The sequence below is a fragment of the Lutjanus erythropterus genome, chromosome 17, assembly GCF_056507025.1.
Source record: "Lutjanus erythropterus isolate fLutEry1 chromosome 17, fLutEry1.hap2, whole genome shotgun sequence".
Lineage (NCBI taxonomy): Eukaryota > Metazoa > Chordata > Actinopteri > Lutjaniformes > Lutjanidae > Lutjanus > Lutjanus erythropterus.
Window position 1 is genome coordinate 20,969,918 of NC_139333.1, and position 25,731 is coordinate 20,995,648.

Sequence of the window (25,731 nt, forward strand, 5' to 3'; positions counted from 1 at the left end):
AAAAAAGATCCCATGAGACATTATAATGAGACAACATCAAAACGATGTCTTACTTACCTCAAAATAATGAGACACCTTCTCAAAATAATGGCTTAGATTAATTTTGAGATACTAATTCATTATTTGTAAAAGGTTTGTCATTATTTTGATACTAACTCATCATTTTGAGATATTAAACCAGTATTTTAAGATACTAACTCTTTATACTCACTGTTTTGATAAAGTTTCTCATTAAAATGACTTCCAGGATCTTTTTTTTTTTTTCATCACATTGGCAGAAACTGGCTTCCATGATGACTTTCTTGAGCAAGCTTAACATAAATAGCACATTATAATTATGTTCACTTACAATTTTGAGGCTTTTCTGGCACAAAAAGCTACCTTTTCTCAGTGCAAATTAGCTTATTTACATACAAAAGGGATAAGGTGAGCGGAAAAGTAAAGCAGACAGATGACAATATATATAAATAATACAGAATATAGAAAGAGAGAAGATAAAGTGGATGGATTTCAGAGGCTGTGGGTGGTTACTGTAGAGCTTTGGCTATCGCTGCTGCCAGGTGTTCAGCTGTTGGCTTCTCTGCAACACAGCTGACACACAGGCCCTCTGCTGTCATGGCGTCTTGTGTAGTGGGCCCTATGGCTGCAAACTGGAAACAAAGAAGTTTAAGTGACTGTCAGAGGTACTGAAGATCAGATTCGTGCCTTATTTTGTGTGTGTGACTCTGTGGAGGCTGTACCTTTATCTGAGTCAGCCGTTCCCCTGACAGCCTCCGCACCACATCCAAGCAAAACTTCACTCCTGATGGACTGAAGAAAGCTACGCTGGCTGGCGTGCCCTGCAAGGGTACAGACAAATGATCAGCTCCTACATTTAAAGAAACGGTACTCTCTAAAATGCAGTAGGTGTGGGGGGTTTACCTGCTCTGTGAAGTAGTTCTTCAGATTTTTCTCCAGATCTGGATGTTCAGCTGTTTGATAGACAGTCAGGGTCTCTAGGGGCACCCCTGGAAACAAAGAAACAGATCCCAGCAGTGATAAAGGTAGTGCAATTATTATTTGATAATTAGAGTAATCCCAGTGGGACTTTAATCACCTTGAGTTTTAATCGTGAGGCACAACAAGGGAAAATGCTTACCATTGTCCCTTAAAGCCGTAGGCAAGACTTCTCTTTTGATTGAGCCACAGGGGAAAAAGAGCGGTGGAATATTTGTGTCCTCTCCTATGATAAGAAGTAAGTGTAAGGTCATCTCAGTGATCAGAATTAATAATTTTTCTATTAAAGTGAACTGTGGAGGATGAAATCATATCGTACGTTCAATGATAACACGTGAAAGGACCTCTGCTGTCCCCGTGTCCTCGCCTAAAGGGTTCAGACCCAGATTTTGTACTGTGCAGGAAAAAACACAAGAATTGTTAGAGTGTTGATATCAGCAACATGTACACAACTCATAAAAACACTGACAACAAAGAGACTGACGGTCACTGTAGAAAGAAGGTAAAGTACACGTCAGGAAGGTGCCGCACCTGCTTGTTTTCTAAAGACTATATACATATATATTCACTGTGTGTCACAGCAAACTGTGACCTGTGTACAACCTGTTTCCAAATGACTGAAGGTAGTAACATCACTTCACACACTTCTGTCACCACCACACCAGGTGCCTGCCACACTCTGCTAGAATTAGCATTAACGTAACAAGGGTTCATAAAAAGCACAAAGCCAAAATCCACTATTCATCCTTCAAAAAGGGGCCATAAGAATAGAAACAGAAACACTTAAAGAAAACCAAGAAACCCACCAAACTTTAAAGACTTGGTTGACTTCAACATGGTTCAAATCACGTATAAGGCAAAAAAAAGGGTTTCAAATCAGACAAAGTCAACACAGTTTACGAGGTAATTAGTGAGGACTGATGCTAAAAGTCATCGCATTACAATCCAAGGACGAACTTTACGAAATGAAAACATGTACATCACTAAATATGTTTAAACAAATGTTTAGGATGATGGGAGGATGGGAGGTTTGTTTTATTTTGATTACTTGCTTGAGCTGCACTTTGTTTCATTTGATTGAGTTGTGTATGGTGAAAACTGGGGCAAAAAGCTTATTTTAGTTTATTGATGAAATATAAAACAGGGGGGTGTGGTGAGTATCTACTTCTTCCTGCTCCTTTTCTGCTGAATGTTTGCTGTTAAGTTAATGATACTTCTTGTTTTGTTTTTTGTAATTTATATTTTTAATTTTTATATTTTTGACATAAATCTAAACTAATCTAACCTAAAATCACTGAGATAGAAAAAAGATTTTAAGAGAGAAGGGTTTTTATATGTGACAATAACTCACCTAATGCAGCAGTTGCCTTCCCAACCACATATATGGACTTGGCGTTCCACTTGTCTTTCACAGAGCTGGTCCATTCTGAATTAATAATTAGGAAAAGGATCATAATTAGTCAAGGAAATCATTTGAAATCTAAGTTATCAGTCTAGAAACACCTTACACAGAATTGACAGACATTTAATGTGAATTAAGACCATTATATCATAAGGTACAGGTAGCAAAAATTATAATTCCTTTGATTCCTCTCACCTTCCCTTCTCTCTTCTGCTTCTAGGCACATCTTCACAGCCTCCACTGCTCTTGGACTGGTAAATATAAGGCCTCCATGTTTTTCTGGTTGGAAAAGCTGAAATAAGAAGACAATGTATATCATGTCAGATGACTGATATCTCTAACTCTCAGAAACCGGTTCATGCATCCATCTCAAGCAGGTTAGACTACTGTAACTCTATTTGCACATTATCCAAACAGTCAGTGGCACGACTCCAGGCTCAGTGTGTGTGTGTCTGTGTCTTCTATATGGTAGTACTTATTTTTTGGACATTTAATTGTGTTGATGTATTGGGTGAATGCTTAATTGATTCATTTTCTGCATTTTACTCTTGTTTATATTCTTATATCTTTATTATGTTGCTTATCTTTTTTTATATTTATCTCAATTAAGTGCATTGTGTTTACATGTAATGACATGTGCTATATAAATAAAACTGCTATTACCATTAAACATCAAATACATGAAGAAACAATCTGAAAATACATAAATGAAACAAATACAAATTCAATACTGAAACAACAGACATTACCTTATCTGACAAGGTGTTTAATGAGACAAACTTAAAAGACAGCACAGGGATCAGGGTTGCTTTATGTCCATGTGATGCCAGCTCCTGTGGAATCGAAATAATAAACCCCTGTCAAAATTTGCATCTGTTGTGAATGCATGTATGAAGTCAGAAACATGTGATTCAGCGTGCATGTGTATCTACCTTGATGTAAGGATCAGGTCCAGACTCTCCCTCTCTTGGCTCTTTGAGAAGCAGCACCTGCATCTTGACCTTTCAACACTGGATCAGTAAAAGAAATAGGGAAGAATACAAGAAAACAAAATATGAATATGAAAGCTGCTGTCAAAAATGCCTTAGTCAGAAACTCAAAACTGCAATGACATAGAGAACAGAGGGTGTGAAGACACAGCAAGCAAAGCTACACCCAAAAACTGTCATATGCAGCCTGCTGATAACAGTAAGGTTGAGTCACGGTTATTGGACAGTATACATGACGCTAAAACGTGGCTAATGTATTCATGTGTGTTATTGTTTACATTAGGAAGACGCAGTGAATGACAGTTTAGCTACAATAATCGTCAACGTAACAGAGGCTGTCCGGAATCCCGAGTGATAATACGCGACTAATATATCTTGCTCATGTCGTAAAATCACACGAACTACAAAAAACATACAAAATATTGCAGAATGTCATGTACCTTGAGTTGTGTCTTACGCTGAGTGCATGACGAGTTTAGCCACGAACAAGAAGGGGAGACATAAAATTGAATATTTAACAAACCTTCATAAATCACATTATATGTGGAAAAAATTATTACTTATTCATACATATTAACTTAATACTTACGCAATATATTGTAAATAGCTATTCGGTACAGTAATGTAGTAGTTTATGTACAGTTTAAATAATCCTGATCCCCCTTTTCTAAAATGGTTGGCTCCATTATACCAATAGGAAACAAGCGGTCGCGTCTATAAAGGAACCCCAGACCCTCCACAGATCTCGCGAGAGTGCTCATCTTTAATGATGATATCTGCCTAACCCTAACCGAGTATTTTCTGTCCCTCAGCCTACTTAAATCTTAACCATAACGCTGTCACATTATAAAGTGTAATTATTTGGTACAACCCTTAATATAGAAAGAATGGACACAACATCTCGCGAGAGTTTTCTAAATCAAGGGTTCTCTTCTGGACACGACCGCGACAAGCCAACATTACGGCTCCCACGGATGCTTTAGCAAGAAGGAAGTAGTGTTCATTTAGAGCCAAAATGGCGGCTTTAGAGTTTCAGTTTCCGTCTCCTGTTTAGTTGAACTTTAAGCTGTACCCCGCCCACTCCGTTGACACGTGTGTTGCCTGTTTGCAGCATGGCTTCTTCAGCTAAGAGGAGAGCAGTAGGTTTGGGTGAAAATCCCGAGGAAAGTGACAACAGCTCCGATGAGAGTCCGGAGGAAGGCGATGATTCCGGGGAGGAGGACAGCGAGGGGTCGGAGGAGGAAATCAATGAGGTAAAAGAACCAACAATATCTTGAATGGTGACTCATTGCATGGCCTGGCTAGCCAGCTAGTTAGCAAGCTAATTCAGCTGTCGGCTAATAACAGGAACATACAGTTCTCTTTCAGCATTCATTCCTCACTCATGTGTCAGAGAACCGGGCTTAATTTCTTAACCTAAAGTTATTTACCATTATTGTCAACCAGAATTGAAGATATTACTAAACTAGATAAACTGGCTTATACTAGTCACGTAGTTACCAAAGTATGTCAGTAAATGTTACTAACTGTACTCTACTTTGTAACAAGAGAACGTATTTTACAGTGCACATAAAAAATAACTTGAGCAAAACTAAAATTACCCATTCAGTTAAAAAGTACACGAAACAGCATCCTGACTAGAGTCGAAAGAAAGTAAATGTAATGAAATACTTTGACGATTAAATCAATTAATCGTTTAAACTATAAAATGTCAAAAAATCTGAAAAATGCTCATCACAATTTCCCAGAGCCCAAAGTGATGTCTTGAAATTACAAAAAACCTATTTAAGAAGCTGGAACCAGCAAATGTTTGACATTGCTTGAAAAATGAAACGGTTAATTGATTAGCTAAATAATTGGCAACTAATTTTCTATTAATCAACTAAACATTACGTTTAGGGTAAGGATAAAAAACTGTCCCCAGATTAAAACTGCAGTGGTCAAAGATGTGACTTTTGAGTGGCCTTAGCCAGTTTTTGATGATGGTCCAGAAACTTGTGACATATGGACAATAGAAAATAAATGCATCTGGTCTTCCTCTTCCTTTTTACAGAATCTACATCATGATGATTGTTCAGTACTACAAAATCGAACTTTTCTGTTGTTCTTAACTGCTCTCTGCTTTGTTATTATTTCACATTCAGGAGGTTGTTGTGGACTTTGAAGCCCACACTATTTCAGACAATGACTTCAACGGCATCAAGAAACTCTTACAACAGGTAATATTCATGTTTTGCATCTAAATTATCACGTTTTTAAGAAATGTCTTGGGCTTGAGCCTGGCCTCACTGATGTGCTGTGTTTACACACAGGTCTTCCTGAAGGCTCACGTAAATACATCAGAGATGACAGACATCATCATTCAACAGAATCATGTTGGAAGTGTCATCAAGGTGAGTTACTCAATACTTAGACCTCATCACACACAGTTTTAAAGGTGGCTTTTCAGCACTTTCAGCTCTGTCATTTGTTCACTTTTCCCTTCACTTTGCTCCAGCAAGCTGACGTTCCAGAGGACAGTGATGACGATGACCCGGACGAAGTGTTTGGCTTCATCAGTATGCTCAACCTTACAGAGAGAAAGGTAACACCACACTAACCTTAGAGATCAATTTGATACTCAGTGCTCTGATAATGTAGAAATTAAGGCATGTGACACTAGTCCATTTAACATTTCGTTGTGTGTCTGTTGTTGCTGCCAGGGTGTGCAGTGTGTGGAAGAGGTGAAGGAGCTGATCATGGATCACTGTGAGAAGAACTCTACTCAGAGCGTGACAGAACAGCTGGAGCAGATCCTCAATGACACCAGCAAGCCTGTGGGGTTCCTGCTGAGCGAGCGCTTCATCAACGTGCCTCCACAGATCGCCCTCCCTCTGCACAAACAGCTCCAGTACGTTCTACTCCGTCCCGTCTCAGTATTTCCTTTCAGGGGGATTCGACTCATAAGAGAATCTGCTCTCACTGCAGCAAGTTTTGTTGCTTCTTCTGCATATTTTTTTTTTTTTATAGTGAATGTGTATAGTCATAAGTTCTATCATGCTTTTCATAAACTCAACCAAAAGTAGGAACTCAAATTGATATTCATGTTGGGGTGCTGCATTCAGTAAGCATTTTTAATCGGCTTCATCTCAATAGAACCAGAGCCACAACATCCTGGAGGAAGTGTCCAGAAAAATCTGTTTGTGGAGGCAGTAAACCAAATCACATCTGAACCCTGAATCAGGCTGATTGGTGTGCAATTTACTGGCTGAACTGCATTGTTGAAGCTTTTTTTGTGGACTGAAATTGGTACTTGTCCTAATGGTGCTTTGTGAAGGAAAAAAATGAAGATGGGATAACTACTTTTTAAATTTGGAATAATTGTTTGTGATTCAGATATTTGTAGTTTGAAAAGAAACATGAAAAGCATCCTTAATGGTCAAAAATAAAACAATTTTTGAAAGTGGTCTGTGCAGGAGAATAAATGACGTATTTCTGTCCTCCAGGGAAGAAATAGGTGAAGCTCAGAGGACGAATAAGCCCAGTGGGAGATGCCACTATTGTCTGATGATCAGCAAGACCTGCAAAGAGACGAGCAAGACTGTTCCAGCCAGAGGAGGAGCTCCTAAAGAGGAATACATGTTTGTCAATGCGGAGGAAGAATTCTTCTACGAGGTAAATGCAAGCAGAGTCTAAACCTCCCCAGATGATTCAGATGCACTTTTCTGTCATGTCTGTGCAGCACCTAATGTCTGTACAAGTGACCTGAAGCATTAATTTAGACTTCAAGTTTGTTTTTGTTTTTTTGACAACATGCATAATTGCGTGTTGTAACCTAGGAACAACTGTGCTGTGCATCATGTTTCGGTTTAATCCCTGATACGCTCACTTCACTTAGTTGGCAAATATTCTTCTATATTCAAATGTTCTTGCAAATCTGAACATTGCCTGTATTCTGCTTTCAGCAAGCCATCATCAAGTTCCACTACTCGGTCCAGGAGGAGGCAGACTCCTGTTTGAGCGGCAGGTGGTCGTACGACGACGTCCCCATGAAACCCTTCAGGACAGTGATGCTGGTACCAACAGACAGAATGCCTCTCATTATGGACAAACTCAAAGAATACCTAACTGTATGAAACTCACAATAAACTAAGGCGCTTATGCACAAACTGAAGACCTCCAGGATCGTAAAAATGTTTGATATACTGTTTAAAGACTCTAAAAGAAACTGTTGTGTGACTATCAGCAACTGTAGAGCCAGTATTGTAAACGTGACATTTCGTATATTGTTTTCTGCAGTTTCTTTTTTTTTTTTTTTTACAAATTCCTGGCTCACTTACAAATAGTGCTTACACTGCAGAAATATATACGGTTTTATCATGTAAATGTGAATACAAACACAGCAAGTCATTTCTAATAGTTTTATTACAAGATTTGAACCAAGACAGCTGAATATTGCAAATGTTTTGTTAATGAAAACAGCTGATGTGTGTAGTCTCAGCAGATAGAAGAGGGAGGGATGATTCATTCAAGTCAAATTACTTGTTTGTCCTTGATGATAGAACTTTGTAGAACATTAATTTGAACTGGCTTTTTGACATTAAATCAAAACATGCAGAACCAGGATCTTGAATGGGGTTTATTTGTGCCACTCTACCAAGGATTTTCCAGTAATGCATTTCTGTAGATCTCCCGCCTTTTGATTAATAATAAATGCATTATGTATCTTAATTCTTTGATAGTCATTTGCTTTCCTCATCTGGCAGCTTGTTAACTCGTAAACAATGTTGTTGCGAAAGGTAACACCTTAAAAAAGGACAGCTTTGCATAAGAAATAAGTGAAAGGAAGTTGTAGGTGACTTCTCCAGCAGCTTGTACCTGCATCAAAGTGTTCGTCCATCTCTTTGAATCTCCGTCTTTCGTGGTTGTGTGCACAGGAGGTGTGATGGGATGTTTTTTTTTTTTCTCCCTTTAAAGTACTGCAACAGACGACATCCATCTGCAGCCCCTCTGCTGCTCATTAAAGCCTAAAAATCTAAACAGCCATCAGGATATTCACATTTCCAGACAGACGGTGTTGAAAGGGAGCGCAGAGCAGGGAGAAGGGTGAAAAACAAACAAAACGTCCTTCAGATGCCAGCAGTCAGGAAAAAATGATGTGCTGGACCACAACTAGTAAAAGGTGTTCATGTTGTTCTACATTTTGCAGCATGTAAACTCACTAGACAAACACCATCAACCTTCTTTGTTTTTGAACAACTGACCATCAGAACGACTTTTAAGCAAATGTAATATCACAGTTCCTGGTTTGCATAGACTTTAAACATTTTACAAGCAAAATATGCATTTGGTGGCAAGATTACAGCCCAGATTTTCACATTTATGATTTCCCATCATTGGATCACACATCTGTCGTAAGTCTGCGGCACCACGGCCCAGCTGTTTGCGTCTGTGCTGATTGATGTGGCTTTTTGTTTCTCGTCTTTACACTTTCTTGATCCATCTGGGTCCAACATGTCCTGCAGTATGTCTTTACTTTCACTAGGGGGCAGATTGTAGAAGAAGTAGAGAGGTGCCATTTGAATGAACCTGAAGTGGTAAAGAGAAAAGACAGTTGAAACAGAAGAAAACATTTTTTAATGTATATGAAAAAACACAGCTACTGTGGAGATTTTAAGAGGATTAAGAAGATTTAAAATGAAAATATGACCAAATGGCTTAGTTTTACTTTAATAACAAAAAACAATCAAAACATGTTTGTCTCACCACTGTGGAGCATAAAAAAAACATAATCCATGAGAACTCAGTTCTAATCTGTTTGTAAACTATGGACTGCAAAGTGCCATAAAACAGAATAAATCTGTAGAAGAATATCAATGTGGACATATTAAGAGGAATAAATAAAATAATAGGTAAATAAAAATGTGGAAATAGGAGAAATAAAAGAATAAATAATTGAATAAACAAACATTCCCTTATACAGATTTTACTTTTCTTATGGCACTTCTGACTCCATAATATACATATTTTACTACCAGCATTTGTCTGCCTATTTATTAGATCATATATTACTAAGGATTTATTTATTTTGTGTTTCTCTAATAAATACCATACTGCTGCTTTTATAGTTTTCATTCTGATTTTTTGTATTTTATATGATTTTATACATTTTTGTCTTGTGTTTTTTGCCCAATAAAAGTTATTATTATGATGACGTTTGATAGTGAGCTGGAAAAGGGACTGACTTACACTTGAGGGGAAATTTCAGATACCGTCCTCATGCAGTTGTTCTCTGACAGGGTGTATTCGTGAAAAACCACCCACTCTGGAAGCCCCAGCTTGTGTGACTGAGCCCCGTAACTGGAGAACGGGTGCACATGGGCCACATGCTTGTGTGTCAGAATGAAGTAGTTCCCTGATCCGTCCACGTCTCGAGCAATCTGCAAGTGAGAAAGACACTGTGGACTTGGATTCGGTCGAATTGCTGGACGGAGATTCGTTCGTACTGACAGTCAGTTTGCACAGACCTGCATGAAGAAGCCGGCCAGCAGAGCTCTCTTGATGTTGTGGGTGTTGGTCTTGGTTCCGAAGGACGGCTCAGAGATGGGAAGCTCGATCCTGTTCAGAGTGTCGGTCATCTCTGATCGGATGGCCTCAGCTGTCTTCAGGGCGGAGTGATCCAGGAAATAGTCCTGGCACCATTTTTCAGCACTGAAGTCTGAAACATAAAGTGAAGTAGGATTTTGTAATGTAGCAAACATCACCTGATCAAAATGTCATATTTTAAAGCAGTGATTGTCAACTGGTCTGGAAAAACTTCCCATCTGGCCCACAGAATACCCACTGATCAAAGTATTGCAATATTTATATATTTACAGTATTACAAAAATGGGTTTCTATGGTGAAATTCCCATTAACTGCCATTTAACTGGCAAAACAAGTTTTTATTTTGAAGTAGTCACAGGAAATGCAACGTGTTAGTAAGCTTAGCACTTACTGCTATCATTCATCAAAAATACATCTACAAATGGAGACAACAGCCATTTCATCATTTTTTGACAGGGGATGAGTTTGAAGTATTGCAGGGAGTAACAGAACAAGAAGGAGCAGCTACAGTTAGCTGTTAGATGAAAAGCTGCAGGGGACAGACGGCACATCTCCAAGTTCTCAGTGAGGTGACCAAAGTTCTTTCACTGTGCTCTGCTGTTTGCAGATTCATGCCGTGTGCAGCTTAAAATCAGATCATGGTCTCTCACAGAATAATGCTGCCCCCCGATTAAACTACATATGCTGTTGCCACCAGCTGAATGACATTTCCTGTCAAACAGGACTGCATTCTGCAAATAGGTTTCCAGGATTACAATTTTTTAACCATCACCCCTCAGTCAACTCCCTCCTTGGCAGAGGTCTGAGAGTTTTCTAGTTAAGAAGTCTGTTCAGCATATATTCAGAAACTTTGCAGTAAGAATGCATCAAGGTCAGCAAGCCATGCCACATGGGAAGTATGTTTCAAAGTGTATTTTACTGAAGAGTAAACTATATCTTACATTGTTCTCTCTGGCTTTGTTTGAAGGCGTTGTAGATGTTGATGAGGGTGAAGTGATCGCCTTCGGGGTGCTGGAACTTTCTGTGACACTGGACAGCCTCGTGGGTCATGCCAGCAGGTGGCTCCAGGAAGCAGCTTGGCGCTAAAAGACAAGGAAACAACGAGGTCAGCAACACTGAGACAAGCCACTCTGACCAACGACCATCTGGTTGAGTGTCTGAGAGAAACTGAACCATTGTATGAGCTACAACAACAACATCCATCTGGTCAATCTACAAACCAATTAAAGGATCTTCATCCTCATAAGGAGGAGTGCTTTAAGAAATCTTATTCTGATTAGAAAGTTGAGCGCGCATACGTACCTGACAGCATCGCTGCGATCGTCAACATCTCACTCACGCAGTCGAACTCGCAGGATGCCAGCAGCGCCTTGGCCATCTGGGGGTCCAGAGGGATTTCAGACATTATGATGCCAATCTCAGACAAGTTGCCATCATCATCTAAAGCGGCGAGGTAATCGAGCTCCTCCAGAGCCTGCATGAGACCTTCAGGATCTGCAGCAAGGACACAAATTCCAGAAATCAAAATGAGAGAATCTCTAAAGGGCATAAGGGTATGCATCTGTTCTTTTTTTTTTTCTTTATGGAGGGGGGGGGGGGTAAAAAAGTACATGAGTAAACATAATGCTATATGCACATTAGGAAACGTAAATTCCGTGCTAAATGCTGCAAGAATATGGAGATATTACAGTATATCTGGCCTGTAATTCCTCTTCATTGTACCCGTCTGCTGCTGCCCTGACAAGACCTGTTGTGTAATCGTTAATGAGCTGGCCTCTTTTAGCCTGCTCTGTTCACGTTAGGGCGGGTCAGAGCTCAGACAATAGTTAGTAGCAGGGTCCTGTCAGCTCAGCTAAATCATGGCTGACTGGGCCCAAACAGCTACACAGAGCAAATTCATCTGTACTTCCTCTAGCCAAAAAAAAAAAAAACCCTCCCACATGCACCTCTGTGGATGTGTTTTAGGGTGGGAGAGAGCAGAATGGATCTGTGGGAACCAGTCACCTGAGAATAAAAATGCTTTAAAAAAAAAAAAAAAATGTATCTTGTTTCAATTTGTGCAGTTTCCACTTGCATGCTAACCTGGTCTGTCGATGAAATCACACTGTCCTAGACCAGCTATCTCGATCCTTTTTAGGAAAAGGACTGTTGGCGTGATGTTGGACTCCAGGATCTGTGGGGAGGTCTCTGCAGGGAGCTGGCTGTCTTCTGGATACAGGCAGAAACATTTACCTAAGAAATAAATGGGGCAACATTCAGTAAAGCAAGAAGCTGATGCACTTAGTTGTCATGTTTCATTAAGGTATTTGATTAACTGTGAAGCTGTTCCTTCAGCATTATTATAGAATGGATTCAGAAGTGTGGATTTGTGTCACATGACTTAGACTCATCAGACTTTGAGTCCCAAATTTGATGACTCATAATTTCACTTATTATTCCTCTTATTCCCAGCAAGTTAATTCCCCTGATCAACTTTGTTTTAACCGATTCCAACAGCATCCAGTCAAGTTGTAAGAGAGAACCATATAGACCTAACATGACATTACTGAGCACCAGGGAAAGAAAGACACCAAAGGTAATTTTGTTTGACGAAAAAACTGTGTGGGATTGGGACATTGGACTTGATGTGGGACTGGTCATTTTTGACTTTGGGACTTGACTAAAAGGCTTGAGACTTACTTGTAACTTGCAAAACAATGTCCTCGTCCAACTTCTGTTAAGATTAGAGATGTTCAAATAACACTTTTCCTTCCTGGTACCAATTCTTATACCTGAACTTTGCATATCAGCTGATATGAATTACAGATGTGATAAATTACTGTTGTTGTATGGTCTTGCTTATGTTAAAAAACATTGCATAGAGGACACTTACATGGCTTTGGAGCAGTGCATAGATTTGCATACTCCCTGATACCCAAAATCTTAGGCTATATCTGAGGCATTTCCAATATTGTTACTGGAACAACTAAACTCAATATTCTAGGTGTTTTATCATGTTTAAGTCTGACTGGTAAAACCCTTTTAACCTCTTATACTGGTTCAAATTACAGTCCACCAAGAAACATACCTGTTGGTCCAGCCAGTTGCTTACGTAGATCTGCCTGACATTGACTGATGGGTCGAAGTACTTCTGAATTCGCCCTTATTCTCGGATTGTACACCTATAAAGTCCAAACAACATGCCAATTAATATCAGCATATAGCTCTTTTAAGGTCGATATGTTTTGTTAGAAATATCATACCATCTTTTTCTGGACTGCTGTGTCGATGACAAAGTTGACAGACTCTGAAGGCCACCACATATCCTCCGCCTTTTGGGTAGAGAGGAAAACCTTCCTGGACCTCTGGGAGTCTGGTTGCTCAGTATGGACAGGCAGTTGCCCTCCCCGGCTTGGACACAGGACCACAGGCACCATCTGGCCCAGCTCTGCTCCCAGCCTGGTGCCTTCTTTCTGGAGGATGCTGTGAGCACAATGAACCTCCTGCAGAAGAGATTATAAGACAAGCGGGGGAAATTTGTAAACTAGTCTCAGCTGTGGTCCAATGAAATCACTCAAAAGAAATTCTTACCTCAGCTGAGGCAAAGAACACAACTACATCTCCGTCCTCTTTGGTTCGATGGATCTCCAGCACCAGTCTCAGTGCTGAGTAGAAGTAGTCTTTGTTGCCACTGTTGCTGTGGACCACCTCAGCAGGAGATGAGGCCTCCAGACTGATGAGCGGGATGCTGCCGTAGTGGCTCAGCAGCTTGTCAGTCATGGGCGGGATGGCGAGGACCACCACTCTGAGCTCAGGCCTGTGCAGCAGGATGTCCTTGAGGAGACCCAGCAGTATGTCTGTGCTAACTGTCCTCTCGTGGGCCTGGTCGATGATAATGACCCCGTAGTGCTCCAGAAAAGGGTCCGACATCATCTCCCTCAGCAGCATATCGTCAGTGCAGTACCTGATGATGAAAGGCATCAGAGGGGTTAACATTATAAATGTAACATTTGCTGAAATCCGACTTTGCATCTTCAGCGTAATATAGATGTTTTTTTTTTTTTTTAATTTCTTGCATCTTATACTGAGTGGCACTGGAGCACAAACATGTCCCATGCCAAGGTTTGGGGTATTTACTTTTGTTTTACTTTTTTAATTCAGCCATTTTTCTGAGATAGTGTAACAGTAACACAAGTAGAGAGCAGATATAAAGTCAGTAAACTAATTCAGTAATGTCAGTGACACTGCAACAAAACTTTCCTAACATTATTCACCATGAGCTAGCTGCTAAGCTAAGCAAGGCTCTAGCAACTGTCCATTGTTCCGAAACCCTGACAGTCCAAAACATGCCCCATTGGACTGAAGGCCCATTTGTCCAACAGTCCGTTATCTCGAAAAACAAATGCTAATTGCTCCAAAGGCCCATTGGTCCAAAATTACATATGAAGTTGTTAGACCAGTGACTGCTGTCATGCTGTCCATGGTGAAATACAGATAGAGGGCAGGGTCACAGGGCATTTGGCTTTGGCAAAATAAAATACCATACATCTTAAAATCCAGTAGACAGTAATTAAGTTCAGCAGTGACCAAACATAGCAAATTGTACAAATGCAAGATCTTTATTATTAAGTAATTTATTATTTATTGTTCTAGGTTATTGTGAAGTCTAAAGTTCTCATAAAGTTTGGCTTGTTAGACTAAGTCCAAAATCTCAAAGATATTCCATTTAGATTGCTATATAACAGAGAAAAGAAGCCAGTTCTCACATCTGAGAAAGTAGAACCAGTGACATGAATGACTGATGACTGTTCTGTCACAAGGACACTTCACTTTTTTGATATATAGGGCGATGAGCATCATGTCCTATGACTGGAAAGTTTTCCACTTCATCTTGACAGAAGCAGAATCTCGTGTGTGTGCACCACCCATGAAGTGAGCGAGGAGCGTGGCCAAGGAAAAGACGAGGAGTGACGGAGATGGTTTATGGATGGTGTTAAAATGACATTCAAGCGTGCTGCTGCTGGCTGTGAAACAGACAGACTTTTAGAGCTCGTCAACAAACCTCAGAACTGTGTCGGTTGAGCAGCAGGTCTCCAGAGGGATGGTGTAACCCACTTCATGGCCTATGTTGACGTCCATTTCATCAGCCACACGTAGGGCCAGATCTACAGCCTGCTGTCTGTCGGTCTGTGTGCACACGACCATGCCGTGCTGGTACTGAGCTGACAGACAGAACTCTGCACACCACTGAGGAATCTGAAAGAGAATAATGTTGATGCGCTAAATGTTGTTCACCTTTGAATGTCTTGACAATGCTTCAGAGTACTAATTCTCCATCGGAAAGAACATTTTCTGTTCAGATAAACTCAGGTTTCAGTGGCAGGCTTCCTTTCAGGATCGGCTTTTGTTTAAGCGCACAGCAAAACAAACAGTGACAGGAGATATCCTATGGTATTATCTCTCATAATGCAAAATTGCTTTGGCAGCATGAGGCGGCTCCAGCGGATCAGGGCTTAGCAGCAGGAGGTCCCCTAACACCCCTGCTGGAGCCTTTGTGAGGCTCGACTGTCAGGCAGGCAGGCAGGAGCTTGGACAGCCTCACTGTGACACAACAGCATCTGCTGAGCTGGCCAGCCTGTTCACACAACACGCTCACATAATGGTGCTCCTTCACCATACATGTCAAAGTGGAAAAAAAATCTGAACTATTGTTATTCTAATTTGTCCTCTTCTTTCTTTACATGTAATTTAGAATTTAATATATCAGAAACTTTGTCACCTGTATTTAGTTATGATTTTGTTCTGTACACACCACATTTAGTGCATGTTTGTCCATTTTTTTCACTGTTCAAATGATTATTTTGGGGGTGAGTTTTTCCTTACTCGATCAAGGGTCTATAGGGCAGACAGTGTCATACAATGACAGATACTTAAAGGGAAAATTCTGCAATTTTCAAGTGGATGTCCAGTCAGTGTTGATGATAGCGGTCGTCAAATGAAGCAACAGATTCCTCAGTGTGCGTTATATTGACCTAGAAAGACGAAAATCTGTTGTTCTTCCTGCATCCAGTGATGTCATTGTGATGTCATTGTGTTAAGGAAGAACTACAGACTATTTCAACTTGGATTTCTAGTCTCTGCCTCTGGGTAGCCAGGAGATGATGAGTACTTTTGTCACCTAACACTATGATTTGGCCAACAAAGTAATAGTGACAGGGTTAGGGTGGTGATAACACAACAACATGGGTGTGGGCATCAGCAGCTCATGCACAATGCATCCTGGTACATGTAGGCACTGCTGCACAGCTCCAGGAGCAGGAAAACACCATTTTCTTGGTCAATATAGCAGCACTAAGGAATTTATTGTTTCAGCTGACTACATTTGCCGTCAACGTTGACTGGACATCCACATGAAAACTGCCAAATTTTCCCTGTAACAATCTCTACAGTGTATGACAACCTCTGTCCTGTAGAAAAACTCACACTAAAAACTCTTTTAACAAGAAAAAATGGAAGAAACCTTGAGGCAAATTAGGATTTGTGATACTGTACTGTATAAATAAAATCAGACTTGACTTGATATTAATCTGAAACAATTTCAGGGTGAAGATGTGCTGTTTTTGTAGATCAAAATTAGATTAGATTTTATTGTGTCAAAGTAAATTTGTCACACTGACTCATGACACAGCATACATACAACACATAAAACTGACAAACACAAATAAAAACTTGTCTCAAACACACACACACACACACACACACACACACAGGCTACCATCAAAAATGGCAATTCTGAGCAGAAACCAAACTCAACTTGTTTACTTCACGTTTAAATCAAATCAAGTGGAGCAGACCTCTGAATAGGCTGGACTGTGCATGCGGCAACAAATTAAGTCATACAAATTCAGTTATGCTTTGGTATTTGGGTCCAGTCTTAAGAAAGTGAAAATGTTGCTGAACAGAGAAAAGGATAGAAAAGTAAAGTGAGATGCACTTTTCTGTAACATTTAGATGCTCCAAAATCAGAATACATGAGATGTAAATTGACCCAAATGTCCCTTGGAAATACATCCAACTTTAATATGAACTTTAAATGAATAAAAACTCCCTAAAAACAACTTTTTCATCCTTCATTCCTTATAATATATTTATATTACTGAGTATATAGTCCCTTACCTGTGTGCTCCTCCCAGTCTTTGCCGTCCCTGACACAATAATCAGTTGGTTATTTACCAAAGCATCCTCAAACTCGCACCTGACCTTCCACACTGACAGAGTCTTCCTCTCCTTCAGTAATTTGTAGTACCGGGAGGAAAAGGGTAATCCATCGAACTGATTTAACTCCAGGTCATCTCCAAAGCCAAATGAATCTTCCGCAGGACATTCCTCACTTTCAGGGAAAATGTCAGGCTCCGCTGAATTATTTCCCTCCGACATGATGACATGTATTTTTTGTTAATCCGGACAAGAGCGCATAAAGATTCTCCTACCACTCGCTACGGGTCCATGTCGTTTTTGTCGGAAATATTCAAAAACCGATCGGTTTCTGTCCAATATTCGCCTCCCTGGACGGAGCAAGCAAATAACCACAACCTCTGCTTCTTAGTTAAAACTTTATTAAGCTGTTCCAGTTTCCAAAGTTAGAAGTTGTTCAGTTTGGAGCTGGCGGACGCGTTGTGCGCACCCGGCGCGTAATTTCTCCCCCCAGCGTGGCTTCACACGTGTTTTGATTGACACAGAGCTTCACATTCACTGCTGAGCAGCGTCCATGAGCCTGTCATAATCATGCTCATAATCCCTTGTTTATCCATAATAATCACGTGTTAAGTAGTGAAGACTGTGTCGCTTATATTCCCACATATCTCAGTTATCCCAAATAATAACAAACAAGCAAACAAATAAATAATGAATAAAGAAAGAAAGAAAAGAAATAAATAAATCCACCATGCAAGTAAAACTTTATGTTGAGTAACTATCTCAAAATAATGACTTAGTGGCTCAAAATAATATTTTAGTCTGGCAGAATAATAGCTTAGTATATCAAAAGAATGACTTAGTATCTCAAAAATAATGACTTAGTATCCTTCAATACCATTACATGTAATCCATTACTCCCCAAGCCAGAGTGTGCATTATATTAATTTACTAAGTAGCCTATAACTTGAATTAATATCCAACTCTTTAATCTGCATATTTGTAGCCAATAAGGATCTCAGATGAAAACCAGGACATGTGGATGACAATAAACAGGTTTGGAGAAGTGACTGATCAGAAAGAGTGAACATTTGGAGAAGTTAAACTCCATTCAATTGAATGATACTCCATTAAGATCTTGATAAGGCTGTACTGTGCAGGTTGTGGTGTTTTATCAAATTGCGCTGCCCTGGCGCCACGGGTGAACATTGATGTTTCACCATGACACAGGAAGTTGTTTGTAGTTTTGTACTTCATGGTTGACTCTGCCCCAAACTTAACATGTTTGATAAGATTCCAGGTCTACACATCTACAGGACAATATTTAGTTCCAAAATAGGTCCACATGACTCCATGTTTCAATGAAGCCGCCTCTGTGGTACATTTCATCTACATGTACAAAAATCAATTAGTCTCGTGTGTTGAGTGCACACTAGTTAGACTAACTTGTGTATTTTAAGTTCAAAATACTTAGACTAACTTGTTTATTGTGAGTGCACAAAAGTTAGACTAACTTGTTTACTTGAGTGTGCAAAACTAATAACAACACTTTATGTATCTATGCAGACATACAAGATTTTTAATTTGTCAATAACACTATCACCTACATTTTGAGCTACTTAAAAATAAAATTTTCCCATGAAATGTGGTGAAGTAGGCTACAAGTAGAAAGTGACAAACAAAACACACTGAAAAAAATTATTATGGGAGAATGTAAATGTAACACTATCAAATCTATGACGTTTACAAGAAAAATTTGTTTTTTTTTTTTTATCTCTGCTTTAAAAAATGCAGCCCTGGATTTAATCTGCATTTGTTTAAAATTCAAGAAATTGTGCATTTTTTCCTTAACAATATGTATTTATGTAATCCCAGCTAATCTTCTTTCATACAGCCACATAAAGAACATTTTATTGTTGAATTTCCTCTGCAAAGTGAGTGGAGTCACGTGACCTCTTTCAAATGCGAGGTGCCTGTCACTCACTGCGAGGTCCGCCATTTTATGAAGCTACTGTTGGACATTAACCAAACTCCTTGACAGCGGACGGTGCGGACTGAACTTGTGAAGATAGTTTTAGCAAGGAGCTTTACACTAGAAGTCTGTAGTGTAATAAATGAAGGGTTTCTGACAGCCGATAATTGCCAGTTTTATCTGGTAAAATGTATTTAAAAAGGATGAAGTACAAACTTGGCAGTCAAAATGTCCAGTAATAATACTCAGTCATACTAACTGACATGTGCAACTAACATGTGCAACTTTCTAGTGGGAGGATAGTCGACATGACAAAAGAAATCTGTTTTTTTTGGTGGTCTGGTTGGCTTCCAACGTCGGGAAGTAAAAAATATATTGACGGCTGCCAGGCCACCGACAGGCTCTTTATGGTGCCGCTTTTTCCTCGACCTTATAACGCCTAAGTGCAGTGCTTCCATGATTTTCAAAGCAAAATAAAATGACCGTAAAGTAGTCCTCTACCATGTTTTGCTGTGTTGTTTTCATGCTAGCTGTGACCAGATGTGAGTTGGCTATGGCCAACCTCCTTGGAGGAGAATGTCAAAGTCTAAAACATGCCTTTTCCTGTTGCCAGTAGGTGGCGCCATGACTATTGTAGTATACTGTCATGTAGATGTGTTCAGGGCAGGAGAGTTATAAAACGTGAAGTTTGGTGCAGATTGGATCATTTATACTAAAGTTGTAACAGTTTCGTGTTTCATGGCGAGACATCAAAACTACACGGCAGGCCACACCCTCCAAAAAATGTTGGAGGTGCCGGCCAAGTCGCGACCATCGCAGCAAAGTCTGCAAGAGCATTAATAATAACTTTATTTACCAGAAAAATAAGTACACATTAAAAGGCCCATAACCCATAACAGTTTTAATTCAAAATGACTTGCACAGTTTTATTTTATAATATTCATATTTACCTTGTTGTGGATCATTAGATGGAGGATTCGAGCTGCTCCAGGACGTCCAACAGGCAGGTTTAACTTGTGCTCACTGCTGTTTGTGAGGGAACATGGACTGTTTATAATATCTAAATCAGGGGTGGACAAACTTTTTCCCTTCAAGAGCCAAAACTGAAACTTACTGTTGGGCCATGAGCCAAAAGCACAAAGCCGATGTGTTGTACAGATACAAAATAATACTAAAATCCCAAGTTCCATTAACTTCCTGTGCAAAGAGTCGCTCTATCCGTCTGCTCCGATTATGAAAAACAATTAATAATAAATGATCCTATTTATGCTGTAAAATGTTAAATTACACATATTGCTGTATTCAGTACTCAATCTCCTGGTTGCAAATTGGCTAAAGTAAAAACAAAATGCCTGAGGCTCTTGAGAAAAAGATTACTTTTTGTGGACACAATGCTTTTGTAGTTTGAAAATTTGATTTTGTGTAAAAATCTGTCTTTGTACTCTTAGAAAATAGGACTGCTGAAAATAAATTGCCGTTGTTTTTGTGCATGTAGACAGTGTTTTATATTTTATCTCAATTGTTTTTGCTCCTTCACCATCATCACTATTCACCATCATGTGTTTAAAGTGCAAAGAGAAATTAACACTCACCTGCATGATAACATGAATGCTTTAGTCCTATTTAGAACAGGGGACAGTGGTGAACTTCAGCCTCTTGTGGCTGAAATGAGTATTACAACAGTTATATTATATAGATTAGCCTGGTGAAGCCTTTTGTTTTTTAGAACTTGCTTCAGGTCATAAACACAGGAGAGAAAACAATTTAGACTAGACTTAGAAAATGGATAACCAGAATTTTTTCCTCACTTTCCTCTCAGGGCTTCTGTACAAAACAAACAATACAAATAATACTTCCTGTAATGCCATTGATTTCTCATTTTTCTATTTCTGATTTGTCTCGCTGAAAAGATGCATGCTGTGTTACAAAAAAAAAGAGTACTGAGCACAAAGACCAATAACAAAAATGTTCTTCAGTGTTTGAAAAACAGTTTTACTAATACTGTTTGGGTGTTCAAAATACCATGATGACCAGACACTGACACTTTAAGTGTTTTCTTTACATATGATGTATCAAACAATCATTATATAAAAAAAAGCATTCTCCATGGAAATGTGTTCACCTGTAACACAACATATGAGGAACATTTGGACATAACGTACAGTCAGGTCAGTTGACTGGACTCAAATACTGTCTATTAGTACATGGACACATAGCATTGAAAAAGCAAAGTAAACAAAGCAATGCATGTAAAACTAGTGCAGTATTAAAAAGAGAACAGTATCAAAAGTAACAAAAGTCAGTTTTCAGCCTACATATCTGTGAACAAGAGCTGTGCTTAAAGGAAATGCTGCTCGGTGTGAATGTATATATGCTGCATTGCATTGCAAATTAATAAAACACTGTTCAATTACCACAAATCCAATTTATGCAGGATTCTGTATCTGGCATGTAGATTGGCTTTAAAAAACTAATCTCAATAGCCAAATTAAAAAGGTACAAAAAATAGAAAATGAAGAACTCAGCGTGCACTGAGAAACCTCTAAACTTCATCTCAGTGGCAGATGTGTCCTTGCCAAGTGAATCTGTCCTTTCCCACCGCAGAAAAACACATGATTTAAAATCCACACATGAACACCGGAGCCAGACACTGGCCGCCGTTTCCATGCGATGCCTCCGTGACGCCCGTATGGCCACAGCGTTAAGAAAGTCCTCAGTGATTCCATGATTTAATCACAGAGTTTCACACAGAGTCCTCGGTGTGGGCAGGCACAGAGGGAAATACTGAAAAACACACATGACCTTTAGCAGAGCAATATTTCAGAGAAGTTTACTCTCTCTGAGGGATGAACGCTTCCTTGATCTCAGCTCATTTTAGATCCTTGTTCAGTTCATACCTCAGTACCCAGATCCCTCAAGTGAGCTTCTCGGGGCTTGTTAATGAAACGGAAATCAGTGACATTTCGCAATTCAACTTGTTACCTTTCTGAAATATAAATACAGAGGAAACGGACCTGAACTTCAGCTGTGTGTGTGAGAAAAACAAGCCCCTCTTTCACCCAAATTGCAGAACTGTTGCAGTAATACAGCTTTCTCTTTCTCGATGGTTGTTTCAAGCCTTGTCAGACTGGCTCAAAGCTGCCACAGAGAGCATTACCCTTCAAGAAAAACCCCATTGGGCTCCAAATGAACTACAAATGTTGTCTGAAGCCGTCTCTGTTCTCATCTGTCATTGCACAATACTCTGTTTTTTTTTATTCCTTCTGCAGGATACAAAACAAAACCATAATGTAAAGAGTTCCCTTCATCTAAGCACATTTGGTAACACTTTATTTGAAAAAGTGTGCATAAGACTGTCTTTAAACTGTCATAACCATGCCATGTCACCTGTCATGAACCTAAAACCTAAAGTAAAGAGTCTTTATGATTTTTTTCTGACTGCTGGCATCAATTGTTCTCATGCAATTATGTCATCTTTAATACAATAATCCAAAGTTGACATTGTTTGGAATGTCTTTTTTATGACAACTTGACATTAACCAAGAGCACTTTACTTAAGGTGAAGGAAAACATTCATAATGCACTTGTAAAGGTCTCATGAGGCCAAACCACAAATGACAATAATGTAATCTTAAAACATAAAGCTAAACAATTTCTTTTCATAATGTCACATTGTCGTAACAAAGACATTTTTGTCTTGGTTAATGTCAAGTTGACATTATTGGCTTGATTAATGTTAAGTTGTCATAACAAAGACTTCTCAAACAAGCTCAACTTAGCATTAAAGATGACATGATTCACTGATGGAAACCTAAAAACAGTCATAAACAGTCATATATCTCCTTCATGTTCATGACAGGTGTCATGACATGGTTATGGCAGTGTAATGACAGTCTTATGCACACTCTCTCAAATGAAGTGTTACCTTACATTACATTTCACAAAAAAACATTTCTGCAATCAAAAATTTCACAGATTGGCTTTTTTTACTCTCTAAATCTCCCGTTACTCTCCTCGATTAAAATCAGTTGATGAGACTGATGCAAACAACAAATTAAAAATTAAAAGTTGCTACCGTGTAGTAAAAGTGTCTGGCACAGTGCACTGCGTGGCAATAAATACACAATATAAATACTTTACATGTACCTGAGCTCAGACTCGTAGCACCATTCAGAGACAGAGCACCAAAGGGACACGGCGGATCTCGTGGGTCAAAACTCAGAGAAGCCACCATCTTTTTAAGGTTTTCAGAGTTTTCATAGTGCAAATTTCTTCAATGTCTTATCACAACAACAATGTCCCTTCTCAGCTTCGGTCTCAGCTGCTGTATTTGACGTTGGCGATTATGCAAGGCTTTGGTAGTGTTGGAGGTTGCTTGGGACTGGGTCTAGAGGAGGGAGAAAAGTGACACAAATATGTCAAAATAGTCTTTAGAGAGTGATACTAGCATGTTGCAGTTGTATAAAATCAAAAATACATATTTTTCCTCTGACCTGTAGAGCTGTTTATCCATCTAGATTGTTTTGGTGTGAGTTGCAGAGTTTTCTACCTCTTTCTACCTTCAGAGATTTCTACCCTCTCTCCAATAAAACTGAACTAGACGGCACTTGGTTGTGGTGCTCAAAGTGGCAAATAATACAGTCTAAAAACTGAGCAGCAATGCTCGTAGAAAGGTTATCGCAGGACACTGGGTTTGGTTGGGTTCTTCAAGACATTTCGCATCTCATCTTACTTACTGTCTTCAAGAACCCAACCAAGTCCAGTTGCCTACGATAACCCTTCTGCAAATGCCAGGACTTGGATGACTGAGAATCTTCACAGACATCAACGGGAATGTCTTTTTCCAGAAGTCAGTACCAGTTTCATGTAGGAACTATTTTCTTTCTACCAAACAACATTCACAAACCATATCACTGCACAAAAGGTAGTGTGCATCTACTCCCGGAAGAGAGGCTCCAGACAGTGTGTGATGTACATTAACATTAATGGTGTCCTCCACATTTAGTCCTTCTTTTCTTTTGCTCATGTGCTCCGTTGTACTTTCTTTTAGGGTTGCAACTAACAATTATAAAGTCTGTGGATTGTCTTGAGTATCTGGATTTCTAGAAAGAGACATTGCTCTTGAGATTTTCAAATGTATTTATTAGCGCTTCAAGCATCACAATCCGATTTGTGTTCAAAACATCTCTACTGCTGATATTTCCAGAAAAACGGCAACTCACACCAGTACAGGCTAGATGGATATTTAGCACTATAGGTAAGAAGAAAAGGATGGAACTCACCTTTTGGGGTGTGGAACAGGGCGTACAGGTCTGGGTACACCGGTTGTTGGTGGAGGGCCACAAACAGCAGAGGGCCCTTGGATTACATTGTGGCCCTGCACTGCAGAGGGACTCCGAACCAGGCGAGAGCCCCTCGGGTCAGCAGGGAGCGGTTTTTGAGGGGGACTGGGCTTCTCCAGCTCCTGACAAAGAACAGGCACATCAGAATGATAATAACTGAGAACCACCAGCAGGTGGCAGTCACAGTCAGATGATCACAGCTCAGGCCTGCCTGCGGTTTCCTCATCGGGGGCAGCCCTGCCCTGCAGCCAGCGATGAGAGAAACTGTCATGTGGTTTTAATCTTTAGAAGACTGAGATCATGATAAAGCCGCTACCTAGCCCCCATCTGGACTCCATTCACTTTCTCCTCTTCTCCTTTAGTTGGAGAAAAGCCTCCTCAAACATCAGAGAGGAAGGAGCCAAACAACCAATCCTCAGACCTCACTCACCCGTACAATCAGGTCCCCCTATTGAAACATAATTCCTTTGTCAAAGTCAAATTTGATACCCTAATTTAATGTTTTCATTGAAAACTGTATGCTGTCGGTGGAGTCTCTAATGCACAATGTATATCTGCTTTGCAGGCTATAAGCTCAAGTATCATGACTGTCTGCACTATTGAAGTACAGCTACTAATTCATCACACTGACATCCGATACTCCCATGCAATGGGACCGACCTGAGCTACATCCAAAAATATTAAAACAGCACCAAATAGTAAAATGAAATGTGGGCAAATGAAAAGAGCACGTCTGATAAGGTGATTAATAGGCACGAAATGCTGCTGCAGCTTCAACTTCAGAATAACTGAGCTCACATCTCACAAACCCAGTTTTTCTGTCTAAAAACCTGCTGCCTTCATCAGGTGAAGCGCTCCCATTAGACAATGCTTCCGTGCCCCCAGCAGAGAGCTTTCACTGAGGGGAGAAAAAAGGGCTTTGTCAACGTCTCTGTGCTGCCAAACAGCTGCTAAAGATACTGTCGGCGAAGTCTGCTGCCAACAGGCATCACTTTCAGTTTCACACTTTGACATTAAATAGAAACAGCTGAGAGGGAAAATCCACTTCCTGAAGTCGACACACTGCCAAGAGCTGCTGAACTTCACCTGTTCTACAGGTGTATGAAAACCAAAAACCTTTTTGAAAATTAATGGAGTCCTTTCTTTCTTGTGTATATTCTCAAGTAAAGCACATAACATACTAGAAGACACTTTTCATTTGTGCTACATTTTGCTTTATGTGCTTCAGTGTTGTCTGCACTTTCTTAACTTTTAACACCAAGCCTCTACCAG

The 25,731-nt window shown here is 39.7% G+C and overlaps 4 protein-coding genes across 4 annotated transcripts in view; 1 reads left to right on the forward strand and 3 right to left on the reverse strand.

Annotated features, from left to right (window-relative positions):
• Positions 1–6: 6 nt before the first annotated feature.
• On the reverse strand, positions 7–3,890 carry uros (uroporphyrinogen III synthase). The gene is made up of 10 exons (XM_084741180.1): positions 3,828–3,890; positions 3,331–3,408; positions 3,148–3,231; positions 2,594–2,690; positions 2,348–2,422; positions 1,316–1,390; positions 1,139–1,222; positions 922–1,007; positions 741–839; positions 7–650 (listed from the first exon to the last, which is right to left on the reverse strand). The coding sequence occupies exons 2-10, from the start codon at positions 3,391–3,393 to the stop codon at positions 528–530; spliced, it is 786 nt and encodes a 261-aa protein (XP_084597306.1). The 5' UTR covers positions 3,394–3,408; positions 3,828–3,890; the 3' UTR covers positions 7–527.
• A 574-nt stretch (positions 3,891–4,464) lies between these two features.
• bccip (BRCA2 and CDKN1A interacting protein) lies at positions 4,465–8,097 on the forward strand. Its single transcript, XM_084740625.1, has 7 exons — positions 4,465–4,640; positions 5,532–5,606; positions 5,700–5,780; positions 5,885–5,971; positions 6,090–6,277; positions 6,873–7,041; positions 7,332–8,097. The coding sequence occupies exons 1-7, from the start codon at positions 4,500–4,502 to the stop codon at positions 7,500–7,502; spliced, it is 912 nt and encodes a 303-aa protein (XP_084596751.1). The 5' UTR covers positions 4,465–4,499; the 3' UTR covers positions 7,503–8,097.
• On the reverse strand, positions 7,785–17,628 carry dhx32a (DEAH (Asp-Glu-Ala-His) box polypeptide 32a). The gene is made up of 11 exons (XM_084740624.1): positions 17,128–17,628; positions 15,014–15,207; positions 13,543–13,915; positions 13,215–13,454; positions 13,040–13,133; positions 12,055–12,204; positions 11,275–11,466; positions 10,914–11,054; positions 9,894–10,084; positions 9,616–9,806; positions 7,785–8,955 (listed from the first exon to the last, which is right to left on the reverse strand). Exons 1-11 carry the CDS (start codon positions 17,386–17,388, stop codon positions 8,760–8,762), a joined length of 2,223 nt encoding a protein of 740 aa, XP_084596750.1. The 5' UTR covers positions 17,389–17,628; the 3' UTR covers positions 7,785–8,759.
• A 4,950-nt stretch (positions 17,629–22,578) lies between these two features.
• adam12a (ADAM metallopeptidase domain 12a) overlaps positions 22,579–25,731 on the reverse strand; it is a 108,187-nt gene continuing 105,034 nt past the window's right edge. The window contains exons 22-23 of the mRNA XM_084740963.1: positions 24,400–24,581; positions 22,579–23,504 (exon numbers count right to left, since the gene is read on the reverse strand). Coding sequence (XP_084597089.1) covers positions 23,435–23,504; positions 24,400–24,581 — 252 coding nt within the window. The 3' untranslated portion in view covers positions 22,579–23,434. The remainder of the gene's footprint in view (positions 23,505–24,399; positions 24,582–25,731) is intronic.

Coding starts and splice junctions, on each gene's coding strand:
- dhx32a (XM_084740624.1), bottom strand. CDS start 17,388: ATGTCGGAGGGAAATAATTCAGCGGAGCCTGACATTTTCCCTGAAAGT. Junction 13,134..13,214: donor CAGCAGTCCAGAAAAAGATG/GTATGATATTTC, acceptor TGGACTTTATAG/GTGTACAATCCGAGAATAAG. Junction 11,055..11,274: donor GATCGCAGCGATGCTGTCAG/GTACGTATGCGC, acceptor CTTGTCTTTTAG/CGCCAAGCTGCTTCCTGGAG.
- uros (XM_084741180.1), bottom strand. CDS start 3,393: ATGCAGGTGCTGCTTCTCAAAGAGCCAAGAGAGGGAGAGTCTGGACCT. Junction 1,391..2,347: donor GAAGGCAACTGCTGCATTAG/GTGAGTTATTGT, acceptor TTTCCTGCACAG/TACAAAATCTGGGTCTGAAC. Junction 840..921: donor AGAACTACTTCACAGAGCAG/GTAAACCCCCCA, acceptor GTACCCTTGCAG/GGCACGCCAGCCAGCGTAGC.
- bccip (XM_084740625.1), top strand. CDS start 4,500: ATGGCTTCTTCAGCTAAGAGGAGAGCAGTAGGTTTGGGTGAAAATCCC. Junction 6,278..6,872: donor CCTCTGCACAAACAGCTCCA/GTACGTTCTACT, acceptor TCTGTCCTCCAG/GGAAGAAATAGGTGAAGCTC. Junction 7,042..7,331: donor AGGAAGAATTCTTCTACGAG/GTAAATGCAAGC, acceptor TTCTGCTTTCAG/CAAGCCATCATCAAGTTCCA.